Source organism: Silene latifolia, chromosome 6, assembly GCF_048544455.1.
Source record: "Silene latifolia isolate original U9 population chromosome 6, ASM4854445v1, whole genome shotgun sequence".
In the NCBI taxonomy this organism is placed as follows: Eukaryota; Viridiplantae; Streptophyta; class Magnoliopsida; order Caryophyllales; family Caryophyllaceae; genus Silene; species Silene latifolia.
In genome coordinates this window covers 21,284,258-21,298,514 of record NC_133531.1, presented here as the reverse complement: position 1 = coordinate 21,298,514, position 14,257 = coordinate 21,284,258, and the positions used below count along the sequence as shown (strand labels likewise).

General features: G+C 34.5%; 2 protein-coding genes and 3 pseudogenes across 2 annotated transcripts; all 5 read right to left on the bottom strand.

The window, feature by feature from the left end:
• Positions 1-434: 434 nt before the first annotated feature.
• LOC141587732 (uncharacterized) lies at positions 435-1,931 on the bottom strand (annotated as a pseudogene).
• A 161-nt stretch (positions 1,932-2,092) lies between these two features.
• On the bottom strand, positions 2,093-4,303 carry LOC141587731 (uncharacterized; annotated as a pseudogene).
• A 1,199-nt stretch (positions 4,304-5,502) lies between these two features.
• LOC141587730 (uncharacterized) lies at positions 5,503-6,237 on the bottom strand. Its single transcript, XM_074409201.1, has one exon. The coding sequence runs from the start codon at positions 6,235-6,237 to the stop codon at positions 5,503-5,505; it is 735 nt and encodes a 244-aa protein (XP_074265302.1).
• Positions 6,238-6,400: 163 nt separating this feature from the next.
• On the bottom strand, positions 6,401-9,057 carry LOC141587729 (uncharacterized; annotated as a pseudogene).
• A 1,132-nt stretch (positions 9,058-10,189) lies between these two features.
• Positions 10,190-11,437, bottom strand: LOC141587728 (uncharacterized). The gene is made up of 3 exons (XM_074409200.1): positions 11,103-11,437; positions 10,773-10,979; positions 10,190-10,673 (listed from the first exon to the last, which is right to left on the bottom strand). The coding sequence occupies exons 1-3, from the start codon at positions 11,435-11,437 to the stop codon at positions 10,190-10,192; spliced, it is 1,026 nt and encodes a 341-aa protein (XP_074265301.1).
• Positions 11,438-14,257: the final 2,820 nt, after the last annotated feature.

The following is a 14,257-nucleotide window of genomic DNA, read 5'->3' as shown; positions in this document are numbered from 1 at the left end:
CGAGACAGATAAATGAAAGGATTGTAGTACTACTTTGCTGCTTTGTTGGTATCACAAACTAAGCCTTATGACTATTTATAATTTTATATGCAATATAATCGATTGTTTTTTGTGTTTTTGGAAAAACCATAGGTTAAATAGTTAAATACCATAAATATCTATAGGTTAATTGCTATAGAGTACTGACTCCTAGGAATCTAGGATAATACTTTGCTGCGTAAAAGTGGAAATAATATTGGGTTTAGGAATTATTTAATTATTTTTTGAAAGTGATGTCACCACTTTAAAACTTTCAGCCTTCCAATTTTGCGCACAATTTCTTTTCCATATTTTTAGGGGGGGGCCACTAGATAAGTCCTATAATATTTTTATATTAAAAGTTAATATCCTCTTTGTATTATGTGAGAACCTTTGGGGGGCTCCGGCCCCCGTGCTTACAAGTGAAAATTCGCCACCGCTTTGTGAATTGATTGAAGATGTGAGGCCCAACGAGTGTCACCACTGTTTCAATGTACCAATTTGATTAGCACCTCGACCGCCTAAGTTGACCACTTAATAAGAGATCTTCAATTTCAGCCGTTTTCCTTGCTTGTAACTCATCATGCCGTTTTGGAGAGGAATTAATAGTATTGATGATAAAATTTAAATTCGAAAAGAACTGATGAACCGAACTTACCTCTTTAGATGCAAAGAACCAATGCGAGTTGCAAACGATGAGCAAAACAATGAACATAGTAAGCATATGGACAATCAGCTAGAAATAAAGCTTGAAGGCCATTCCACTCTCCTCTCATGTTGCTGGCACCATCGTATCCTTGACCATGAATGTTTTCAACAAGAAGATTATGCTCTTTTAGAACTAAGCACAACTCCCTTTTAAGTGTTGTCGCTGAGGTGTCGTTTACACGTACTAGTTGCAAAAATCGCTCCCTAATTGACCCATTTTTGTCAACAAATCTCAAGACTATAGCCATTTGCTCTCTCCTAGCTTCATCACGAGCCTCATCTACAATGATGCAAAATTTAGATTCCCCAATTTCTTCTCGAATGTGGTTGCGAACTTTGGCTGATATAATTTGTAATATCTCTTTTTGGATTGACGATGCAACATATTTGGCATTATAATCAGGATTCTCAATGGCTTTTGAAACTTCATCATTATATCTAGCAAAAGCTTTTCGAAACTCTAAGAAATTTCCTTGATTTTCTGAAGTTTTCGACTCATCATGACCTCTCAAAGGGCAAGACTGTAAGGTTAACAACCTCACTACATCAATTGAGGTCCTTAGACGTAGCCGATTTCTTTTAATTTGTTCTTCTCCTTGTGCAATCAAAGCATGACGAATATGTCCACGGTCATTCAAAAGATCAAGTTTAGCTCTCACAGAGTTATTATGTGCCGAACAAGGACTTCCACCCACGTGAGTGATAAATGGACAATTATTTCCATCATTGACTTTCTTCCAATTGCTAAACCCAACCATAGTAAAAGTTTTTGTATTAGGATTAGGTTTATTTGAAAATAAATAGCAGAGTAAACAAAATGCAGCATCTTGGGAAGGTGAATACTCTAGCCAGTCAGGAAACTTTTTATACCACGAAGACTGAAATCGACGACGATGACTATCAGGACCTGAAAATGAAAAACTTTTTAATATAGGCTGATAAGGCTTCAATTTTAAATAAGCCCTCCGTATTTGGTCCCGCTTCTCATATGGGTAATCCCACATAGGTATGCGTAATCCTGGATCACGCTCCAAAGACGAAAGAAGGTCCTCATTCTCCTCAGTTTCAGTTCTTTGTGTTTCAAATGTGTTTTGCTCAATAGCCGGAGTTGATGATTCAGGCATAACTTCTTCATCAGTTGTAGTAGTAGCAGGCTCTGGTTCTTTTCGTTTAAGGAAGTTCAAAAGATTTGTTTGCTTACTCATTGTCCCTAGTATAATAATGTCAAGTGTGTATCAATATATAGTTTTATACTTTTTTGGCATAATACTATAGTATTATATTCTAAATTTCTAATATATAATGAAAAGTTCTAATAAAATGCTATGAAGTAATCGCATAACAGAGTATCAAATCGAATCAGCTATTAAGTGCAGTCCTAATTTTTTCCAATTAACTAACTAACATTAAACAAATGTATCGAAATTCTAATAAAATACTATTTGGTAATTGCATATTAACAAATCTATCATGATTCATGAGTTTATAATAGAAAAGTGACAATGAATTATGAATAAACATACAATTAAAGAACAAAGTAATGAGATCTGACCTTTTCAAATTGACTAATTGTTGAAACTTGATAAAATTCCAGAAATTTGACAAGAATAAAATCCCCAAATTCCCAAAATCCCAATTGCACTTCAAGATAAATCTCGACAGATAAATGAAAGGATTGTAGTACTACTTTGCTGCTTTGTTGGTATCACAAACTAAGCCTTATGACTATTTATAATTTTATATGCAATATAATCGATTGTTTTTTGTGTTTTTGGAAAAACCATAGGTTAAATAGTTAAATACCATAAATATCTATAGGTTAATTGCTATAGAGTCTTGACTCCTAGAATCTAGGATAATACTTTCTTTGCGTAAAAGTGGAAATAATATTGGGTTTAGGAATTATTTAATTATTTTTTGAAAGTGATGTCACCACTTTAAAACTTTCAGCCTTCCAATTTTGCGCACAATTTCTTTTCCATATTTTTAGGGGGGGCCACTAGATAAGTCCTATAATATTTTTATATTAAAAGTTAATATCCTCTTTGTATTATGTGAGAATCTTTGGGGGGGCCTGGCCCCTGTGCTTACAAGTGAAAATTCGCCACTGCTGTGAATTGATTGAAGATGTGAGGCCCAACGAGTGTCACCAGCTCGTTTCAATGTACCAATTTGATTAGCACCTCGACCAGTTTCAAGTTGACCACTTAATAAGAGATCTTCAATTTCAGCCGTTTTCCTTGCTTGTAACTCATCATGCCGTTTTGGAGAGGAATTAATAGTATTGATGATAAAATTTAAATTCGAAAAGAACTGATGAACCGAACTTACCTCTTTAGATGCAAAGAACCAATGCGAGTTGCAAACGATGAGCAAAACAATGAACATAGTAAGCATATGGACAATCAGCTAGAAATAAAGCTTGAAGGCCATTCCACTCTCCTCTCATGTTGCTGGCACCATCGTATCCTTGACCATGAATGTTTTCAACAAGAAGATTATGCTCTTTTAGAACTAAGCACAACTCCCTTTTAAGTGTTGTCGCTGAGGTGTCGTTTACACGTACTAGTTGCAAAAATCGCTCCCTAATTGACCCATTTTTGTCAACAAATCTCAAGACTATAGCCATTTGCTCTCTCCTAGCTTCATCACGAGCCTCATCTACAATGATGCAAAATTTAGATTCCCCAATTTCTTCTCGAATGTGGTTGCGAACTTTGGCTGATATAATTTGTAATATCTCTTTTTGGATTGACGATGCAACATATTTGGCATTATAATCAGGATTCTCAATGGCTTTTGAAACTTCATCATTATATCTAGCAAAAGCTTTTCGAAACTCTAAGAAATTTCCTTGATTTTCTGAAGTTTCCGACTCATCATGACCTCTCAAAGGGCAAGACTGTAAGGTTAACAACCTCACTACATCAATTGAGGTCCTTAGACGTAGCCGATTTCTTTTAATTTGTTCTTCTCCTTGTGCAATCAAAGCATGACGAATATGTCCACGGTCATTCAAAAGATCAAGTTTAGCTCTCACAGAGTTATTATGTGCCGAACAAGGACTTCCACCCACGTGAGTGATAAATGGACAATTATTTCCATCATTGACTTTCTTCCAATTGCTAAACCCAACCATAGTAAAAGTTTTTGTATTAGGATTAGGTTTATTTGAAAATAAATAGCAGAGTAAACAAAATGCAGATCTTGGGAAGGTGAATACTCTAGCCGGAAACTTTTATACCACGAAGATCGAAATCGACGACGATGACTATCGGGACAAAAATGAAAAACTTTTTAATATAGGCTGATAAGGCTTCAATTTTAAATAAGCCCTCCGTATTTGGTCCCGCTTCTCATATGGGTAATCCCACATAGGTATGCGTAATCCTGGATCACGCTCCAAAGACGAAAGAAGGTCCTCATTCTCCTCAGTTTCAGTTCTTTGTGTTTCAAATGTGTTTTGCTCAATAGCCGGAGTTGATGATTCAGGCATAACTTCTTCATCAGTTGTAGTAGTAGCAGTGCTCGGTTCTTTTCGTTTAAGGAAGTTCAAAAGATTTGTTTGCTTACTCATTGTCCCTAGTATAATAATGTCAAGTGTGTATCAATATATAGTTTTATACTTTTTTGGCATAATACTATAGTATTATATTCTAAATTTCTAATATATAATGAAAAGTTCTAATAAAATGCTATGAAGTAATCGCATAACAGAGTATCAAATCGAATCAGCTATTAAGTGCAGTCCTAATTTTTTCCAATTAACTAACTAACATTAAACAAATGTATCGAAATTCTAATAAAATACTATTTGGTAATTGCATATTAACAAATCTATCATGATTCATGAGTTTATAATAGAAAAGTGACAATGAATTATGAATAAACATACAATTAAAGAACAAAGTAATGAGATCTGACCTTTTCAAATTGACTAATTGTTGAAACTTGATAAAATTCCAGAAATTTGACAAGAATAAAATCCCCAAATTCCCAAAATCCCAATTGCACTTCAGCCGATAAATCTCAGACAGATAAATGAAAGGATTGTAGTACTACTTTGCTGCTTTGTTGGTATCACAAACTAAGCCTTATGACTATTTATAATTTTATATGCAATATAATCGATTGTTTTTTGTGTTTTTGGAAAAACCATAGGTTAAATAGTTAAATACCATAAATATCTATAGGTTAATTGCTATAGAGTACTGACTCCTAGGAATCTAGGATAATACTTTGCTGCGTAAAAGTGGAAATAATATTGGGTTTAGGAATTATTTAATTATTTTTTGAAAGTGATGTCACCACTTTAAAACTTTCACCTTCAATTTTGCGCACAATTTCTTTTCCATATTTTTAGGGGGGCCACTAGATAAGTCCTATAATATTTTTATATTAAAAGTTAATATCCTCTTTGTATTATGTGAGAATCTTTGGGGGCCTGGCCCCCCGTGCTTACAAGTGAAAATTCGCCACCGTTTGTGAATTGATTGAAGATGTGAGGCCCAACGAGTGTCACCAGCTCGTTTCAATGTACCAATTTGATTAGCACCTCGACCAGTTTCAAGTTGACCACTTAATAAGAGATCTTCAATTTCATCCGTTTTCCTTGCTTGTAACTCATCATGCCGTTTTGGAGAGGAATTAATAGTATTGATGATAAAATTTAAATTCGAAAAGAACTGATGAACCGAACTTACCTCTTTAGATGCGAAAAACAATGCGAGTTGCAAACGATGAGCAAAACAATGAACATAGTAAGCATATGGACAATCAGCTAGAAATAAAGCTTGAAGGCCATTCCACTCTCCTCTCATGTTGCTTTGCACCATCGTATCCTTGACCATGAATGTTTTCAACAAGAAGATTATGCTCTTTTAGAACTAAGCACAACTCCCTTTTAAGTGTTGTCGCTGAGGTGTCGTTTACACGTACTAGTTGCAAAAATCGCTCCCTAATTGACCCATTTTTGTCAACAAATCTCAAGACTATAGCCATTTGCTCTCTCCTAGCTTCATCACGAGCCTCATCTACAATGATGCAAAATTTAGATTCCCCAATTTCTTCTCGAATGTGGTTGCGAACTTTGGCTGATATAATTTGTAATATCTCTTTTTGGATTGACGATGCAACATATTTGGCATTATAATCAGGATTCTCAATGGCTTTTGAAACTTCATCATTATATCTAGCAAAAGCTTTTCGAAACTCTAAGAAATTTCCTTGATTTTCTGAAGTTTTCGACTCATCATGACCTCTCAAAGGGCAAGACTGTAAGGTTAACAACCTCACTACATCAATTGAGGTCCTTAGACGTAGCCGATTTCTTTTAATTTGTTCTTCTCCTTGTGCAATCAAAGCATGAAGAATATGTCCACGGTCATTCAAAAGATCAAGTTTAGCTCTCACAGAGTTATTATGTGCCGAACAAGGACTTCCACCCACGTGAGTGATAAATGGACAATTATTTCCATCATTGACTTTCTTCCAATTGCTAAACCCAACCATAGTAAAAGTTTTTGTATTAGGATTAGGTTTATTTGAAAATAAATAGCGAGTAAACAAAATGCAGATCTTGGGAAGGTGAATACTCTAGCTTGTCGAAAACTTTTTATACCACGAAGACCGAAATCGACGACGATGACTATCGGGACACGAAAATGAAAAACTTTTAATATAGGTGATAAGGCTTCAATTTTAAATAAGCCCTCCGTATTTGGTCCCGCTTCTCATATGGGTAATCCCACATAGGTATGCGTAATCCTGGATCACGCTCCAAAGACGAAAGAAGGTCCTCATTCTCCTCAGTTTCAGTTCTTTGTGTTTCAAATGTGTTTTGCTCAATAGCGGAGTTGATGATTCGAGGCATAACTTCTTCATCAGTTGTAGTAGTAGCAGGCTCTGGTTCTTTTCGTTTAAGGAAGTTCAAAAGATTTGTTTGCTTACTCATTGTCCCTAGTATAATAATGTCAAGTGTGTATCAATATATAGTTTTATACTTTTTTGGCATAATACTATAGTATTATATTCTAAATTTCTAATATATAATGAAAAGTTCTAATAAAATGCTATGAAGTAATCGCATAACAGAGTATCAAATCGAATCAGCTATTAAGTGCAGTCCTAATTTTTTCCAATTAACTAACTAACATTAAACAAATGTATCGAAATTCTAATAAAATACTATTTGGTAATTGCATATTAACAAATCTATCATGATTCATGAGTTTATAATAGAAAAGTGACAATGAATTATGAATAAACATACAATTAAAGAACAAAGTAATGAGATCTGACCTTTTCAAATTGACTAATTGTTGAAACTTGATAAAATTCGAAAATTTGACAAGAATAAAATCCCCAAATTCCCAAAATCCCAATTGCACTTGATAGATAAATCTCGAGACGAGATAAATGAAAGGATTGTAGTACTACTTTCTTTGCTTTGTTGGTATCACAAACTAAGCCTTATGACTATTTATAATTTTATATGCAATATAATCGATTGTTTTTGTTTTTTTGGAAAAACCATAGGTTAAATAGTTAAATACCATAAATATCTATAGGTTAATTGCTATAGAGTCTTGACTCCTAGGAATCTAGGATAATACTTTCTTTGCATAAAAGTGGAAATAATATTGGGTTTAGGAATTATTTAATTATTTTTTGAAAGTGATGTCACCACTTTAAAACTTTCAAACTTCCAATTTTGCGCACAATTTCTTTTCCATATTTTTAGGGGGGCCACTAGATAAGTCCTATAATATTTTTATATTAAAAGTTAATATCCTCTTTGTATTATGTGAGAATCTTTGGGGGGGCCTCGCCCTGTGCTTACAAGTGAAAATTCGCCATGCTTTGTGAATTGATTGAAGATGTGAGGCCCAACGAGTGTCACCAGCTCGTTTCAATGTACCAATTTGATTAGCACCTCGACCAGTTTCAAGTTGACCACTTAATAAGAGATCTTCAATTTCAGCCGTTTTCCTTGCTTGTAACTCATCATGCCGTTTTGGAGAGGAATTAATAGTATTGATGATAAAATTTAAATTCGAAAAGAACTGATGAACCGAACTTACCTCTTTAGATGCAGCAACCAATGCGAGTTGCAAACGATGAGCAAAACAATGAACATAGTAAGCATATGGACAATCAGCTAGAAATAAAGCTTGAAGGCCATTCCACTCTCCTCTCATGTTGCTGGCACCATCGTATCCTTGACCATGAATGTTTTCAACAAGAAGATTATGCTCTTTTAGAACTAAGCACAACTCCCTTTTAAGTGTTGTCGCTGAGGTGTCGTTTACACGTACTAGTTGCAAAAATCGCTCCCTAATTGACCCATTTTTGTCAACAAATCTCAAGACTATAGCCATTTGCTCTCTCCTAGCTTCATCACGAGCCTCATCTACAATGATGCAAAATTTAGATTCCCCAATTTCTTCTCGAATGTGGTTGCGAACTTTGGCTGATATAATTTGTAATATCTCTTTTTGGATTGACGATGCAACATATTTGGCATTATAATCAGGATTCTCAATGGCTTTTGAAACTTCATCATTATATCTAGCAAAAGCTTTTCGAAACTCTAAGAAATTTCCTTGATTTTCTGAAGTTTCCGACTCATCATGACCTCTCAAAGGGCAAGACTGTAAGGTTAACAACCTCACTACATCAATTGAGGTCCTTAGACGTAGCCGATTTCTTTTAATTTGTTCTTCTCCTTGTGCAATCAAAGCATGACGAATATGTCCACGGTCATTCAAAAGATCAAGTTTAGCTCTCACAGAGTTATTATGTGCCGAACAAGGACTTCCACCCACGTGAGTGATAAATGGACAATTATTTCCATCATTGACTTTCTTCCAATTGCTAAACCCAACCATAGTAAAAGTTTTGTATTAGGATTAGGTTTATTTGAAAATAAATAGCGAGTAAACAAAATGCGACATCTTGGGAAGGTGAATACTCTAGCCATCGAAACTTTTTATACCACGAAGACCGAAATCGACGACGATGACTATCGGGACACGAAAATGAAAAACTTTTTAATATAGGCTGATAAGGCTTCAATTTTAAATAAGCCCTCCGTATTTGGTCCCGCTTCTCATATGGGTAATCCCACATAGGTATGCGTAATCCTGGATCACGCTCCAAAGACGAAAGAAGGTCCTCATTCTCCTCGATTTCGATTCTTTGTGTTTCAAATGTGTTTTGCTCAATAGCCGGAGTTGATGATTCAGGCATAACTTCTTCATCAGTTGTAGTAGTAGCAGGCTCTGGTTCTTTTCGTTTAAGGAAGTTCAAAAGATTTGTTTGCTTACTCATTGTCCCTAGTATAATAATGTCAAGTGTGTATCAATATATAGTTTTATACTTTTTTGGCATAATACTATAGTATTATATTCTAAATTTCTAATATATAATGAAAAGTTCTAATAAAATGCTATGAAGTAATCGCATAACAGAGTATCAAATCGAATCGGCTATTAAGTGCGGTCTAATTTTTTCCAATTAACTAACTAACATTAAACAAATGTATCGAAATTCTAATAAAATACTATTTGGTAATTGCATATTAACAAATCTATCATGATTCATGAGTTTATAATAGAAAAGTGACAATGAATTATGAATAAACATACAATTAAAGAACAAAGTAATGAGATCTGACCTTTTCAAATTGACTAATTGTTGAAACTTGATAAAATTCCAGAAATTTGACAAGAATAAAATCCCCAAATTCCCAAAATCCCAATTGCACTTCAGTAGATAAATCTCGAGACAGATAAATGAAAGGATTGTAGTACTACTTTCTTTGCTTTGTTGGTATCACAAACTAAGCCTTATGACTATTTATAATTTTATATGCAATATAATCGATTGTTTTTTGTGTTTTTGGAAAAACCATAGGTTAAATAGTTAAATATCATAAATATCTATAGGTTAATTGCTATAGAGTCTTGACTCTTAGGAATCTAGGATAATACTTTCTTTGCGTAAAAGTGGAAATAATATTGGGTTTAGGAATTATTTAATTATTTTTTGAAAGTGATGTCACCACTTTAAAACTTTCGACCTTCCAATTTTGCGCACAATTTCTTTTCCATATTTTTAGGGGGGCCACTAGATAAGTCCTATAATATTTTTATATTAAAAGTTAATATCCTCTTTGTATTATGTGAGAATCTTTGGGGGCCTGGCCCTGTGCTTACAAGTGAAAATTCGCCCCGCTTTGTGAATTGATTGAAGATGTGAGGCCCAACGAGTGTCACCAAATCGTTTCAATGTACCAATTTGATTAGCACCTCGACCAGTTTCAAGTTGACCACTTAATAAGAGATCTTCAATTTCATCCGTTTTCCTTGCTTGTAACTCATCATGCCGTTTTGGAGAGGAATTAATAGTATTGATGACAAAATTTAAATTCGAAAAGAACTGATGAACCGAACTTACCTCTTTAGATGCAAAGAACCAATGCGAGTTGCAAACGATGAGCAAAACAATGAACATAGTAAGCATATGGACAATCAGCTAGAAATAAAGCTTGAAGGCCATTCCACTCTCCTCTCATGTTGCTGGCACCATCGTATCCTTGACCATGAATGTTTTCAACAAGAAGATTATGCTCTTTTAGAACTAAGCACAACTCCCTTTTAAGTGTTGTCGGCGAGGTGTCGTTTACACGTACTAGTTGCAAAAATCGCTCCCTAATTGACCCATTTTTGTCAACAAATCTCAAGACTATAGCCATTTGCTCTCTCCTAGCTTCATCACGAGCCTCATCTACAATGATGCAAAATTTAGATTCCCCAATTTCTTCTCGAATGTGGTTGCGAACTTTGGCTGATATAATTTGTAATATCTCTTTTTGGATTGACGATGCAACATATTTGGCATTATAATCAGGATTCTCAATGGCTTTTGAAACTTCATCATTATATCTAGCAAAAGCTTTTCGAAACTCTAAGAAATTTCCTTGATTTTACGAAGTTTCCGACTCATCATGACCTCTCAAAGGGCAAGACTGTAAGGTTAACAACCTCACTACATCAATTGAGGTCCTTAGACGTAGCCGATTTCTTTTAATTTGTTCTTCTCCTTGTGCAATCAAAGCATGACGAATATGTCCACGGTCATTCAAAAGATCAAGTTTAGCTCTCACAGAGTTATTATGTGCCGAACAAGGACTTCCACCCACGTGAGTGATAAATGGACAATTATTTCCATCATTGACTTTCTTCCAATTGCTAAACCCAACCATAGTAAAAGTTTTTGTATTAGGATTAGGTTTATTTGAAAATAAATAGCAGAGTAAACAAAATGCGATCTTGGGAAGGTGAATACTCTAGCCGATCGGAAACTTTTTATACCACGAAGATCGAAATCGACGACGATGACTATCGGGACTCGAAAATGAAAAACTTTTTAATATAGGCTGATAAGGCTTCAATTTTAAATAAGCCCTCCGTATTTGGTCCCGCTTCTCATATGGGTAATCCCACATAGGTATGCGTAATCCTGGATCACGCTCCAAAGACGAAAGAAGGTCCTCATTCTCCTCAGTTTCAGTTCTTTGTGTTTCAAATGTGTTTTGCTCAATAGCCGGAGTTGATGATTCAGGCATAACTTCTTCATCAGTTGTAGTAGTAGCAGGCTCTGGTTCTTTTCGTTTAAGGAAGTTCAAAAGATTTGTTTGCTTACTCATTGTCCCTAGTATAATAATGTCAAGTGTGTATCAATATATAGTTTTATACTTTTTTGGCATAATACTATAGTATTATATTCTAAATTTCTAATATATAATGAAAAGTTCTAATAAAATGCTATGAAGTAATCGCATAACAGAGTATCAAATCGAATCGGCTATTAAGTGCGATCTAATTTTTTCCAATTAACTAACTAACATTAAACAAATGTATCGAAATTCTAATAAAATACTATTTGGTAATTGCATATTAACAAATCTATCATGATTCATGAGTTTATAATAGAAAAGTGACAATGAATTATGAATAAACATACAATTAAAGAACAAAGTAATGAGATCTGACCTTTTCAAATTGACTAATTGTTGAAACTTGATAAAATTCCAGAAATTTGACAAGAATAAAATCCCCAAATTCCCAAAATCCCAATTGCACTTGGTAGATAAATCTCGAGACAGATAAATGAAAGGATTGTAGTACTACTTTCTTTGCTTTGTTGGTATCACAAACTAAGCCTTATGACTATTTATAATTTTATATGCAATATAATCGATTGTTTTTTGTGTTTTTGGAAAAACCATAGGTTAAATAGTTAAATACCATAAATATCTATAGGTTAATTGCTATAGAGTCTTGACTCCTAGGAATCTAGGATAATACTTTCTTTGCGTAAAAGTGGAAATAATATTGGGTTTAGGAATTATTTAATTATTTTTTGAAAGTGATGTCACCACTTTAAAACTTTCAGCCTTCCAATTTTGCGCACAATTTCTTTTCCATATTTTTAGGGGGGGCCACTAGATAAGTCCTATAATATTTTTATATTAAAAGTTAATATCCTCTTTGTATTATGTGAGAATCTTTGGGGGGGCCTGGCCCCTGTGCTTACAAGTGAAAATTCGCCCTTTCTTTGTGAATTGATTGAAGATGTGAGGCCCGAACGAGTGTCACCAGCTCGTTTCAATGTACCAATTTGATTAGCACCTCGACCAGTTTCAAGTTGACCACTTAATAAGAGATCTTCAATTTCAGCCGTTTTCCTTGCTTGTAACTCATCATGCCGTTTTGGAGAGGAATTAATAGTATTGATGACAAAATTTAAATTCGAAAAGAACTGATGAACCGAACTTACCTCTTTAGATGCAGCAACCAATGCGAGTTGCAAACGATGAGCAAAACAATGAACATAGTAAGCATATGGACAATCAGCTAGAAATAAAGCTTGAAGGCCATTCCACTCTCCTCTCATGTTCTTTGGCACCATCGTATCCTTGACCATGAATGTTTTCAACAAGAAGATTATGCTCTTTTAGAACTAAGCACAACTCCCTTTTAAGTGTTGTCGCTGAGGTGTCGTTTACACGTACTAGTTGCAAAAATCGCTCCCTAATTGACCCATTTTTGTCAACAAATCTCAAGACTATAGCCATTTGCTCTCTCCTAGCTTCATCACGAGCCTCATCTACAATGATGCAAAATTTAGATTCCCCAATTTCTTCTCGAATGTGGTTGCGAACTTTGGCTGATATAATTTGTAATATCTCTTTTTGGATTGACGATGCAACATATTTGGCATTATAATCAGGATTCTCAATGGCTTTTGAAACTTCATCATTATATCTAGCAAAAGCTTTTCGAAACTCTAAGAAATTTCCTTGATTTTCTGAAGTTTCCGACTCATCATGACCTCTCAAAGGGCAAGACGCAAGGTTAACAACCTCACTACATCAATTGAGGTCCTTAGACGTAGCCGATTTCTTTTAATTTGTTCTTCTCCTTGTGCAATCAAAGCATGACGAATATGTCCACGGTCATTCAAAAGATCAAGTTTAGCTCTCACAGAGTTATTATGTGCCGAACAAGGACTTCCACCCACGTGAGTGATAAATGGACAATTATTTCCATCATTGACTTTCTTCCAATTGCTAAACCCAACCATAGTAAAAGTTTTTGTATTAGGATTAGGTTTATTTGAAAATAAATAGCGAGTAAACAAAATGCGACATCTTGGGAAGGTGAATACTCTAGCCGATCGAAACTTTTTATACCACGAAGACCGAAATCGACGACGATGACTATCGGGACACGAAAATGAAAAACTTTTTAATATAGGCTGATAAGGCTTCAATTTTAAATAAGCCCTCCGTATTTGGTCCCGCTTCTCATATGGGTAATCCCACATAGGTATGCGTAATCCTGGATCACGCTCCAAAGACGAAAGAAGGTCCTCATTCTCCTCAGTTTCAGTTCTTTGTGTTTCAAATGTGTTTTGCTCAATAGCCGGAGTTGATGATTCAGGCATAACTTCTTCATCAGTTGTAGTAGTAGCAGGCTCTGGTTCTTTTCGTTTAAGGAAGTTCAAAAGATTTGTTTGCTTACTCATTGTCCCTAGTATAATAATGTCAAGTGTGTATCAATATATAGTTTTATACTTTTTTGGCATAATACTATAGTATTATATTCTAAATTTCTAATATATAATGAAAAGTTCTAATAAAATGCTATGAAGTAATCGCATAACAGAGTATCAAATCGAATCGGCTATTAAGTGCGGTCTAATTTTTTCCAATTAACTAACTAACATTAAACAAATGTATCGAAATTCTAATAAAATACTATTTGGTAATTGCATATTAACAAATCTATCATGATTCATGAGTTTATAATAGAAAAGTGACAATGAATTATGAATAAACATACAATTAAAGAACAAAGTAATGAGATCTGACCTTTTCAAATTGACTAATTGTTGAAACTTGATAAAATTCCAGAAATTTGACAAGAATAAAATCCCCAAATTCCCAAAATCCCAATTGCAC

Bases quoted from the DNA above. Each gene is read 5' to 3' on its own strand.
- LOC141587730 (XM_074409201.1), bottom strand. From the start codon at position 6,237: ATGGTTGGGTTTAGCAATTGGAAGAAAGTCAATGATGGAAATAATTGT.
- LOC141587728 (XM_074409200.1), bottom strand. From the start codon at position 11,437: ATGAGTAAGCAAACAAATCTTTTGAACTTCCTTAAACGAAAAGAACCA. The intron at 10,980-11,102 runs GTATAAAAAGTT...GGTTGGGTTTAG, and splicing joins CGTCGATTTCGATCTTCGTG to CAATTGGAAGAAAGTCAATG. The intron at 10,674-10,772 runs GTTGTTAACCTT...AGCTTTTGCTAG, and splicing joins ACCTCAATTGATGTAGTGAG to ATATAATGATGAAGTTTCAA.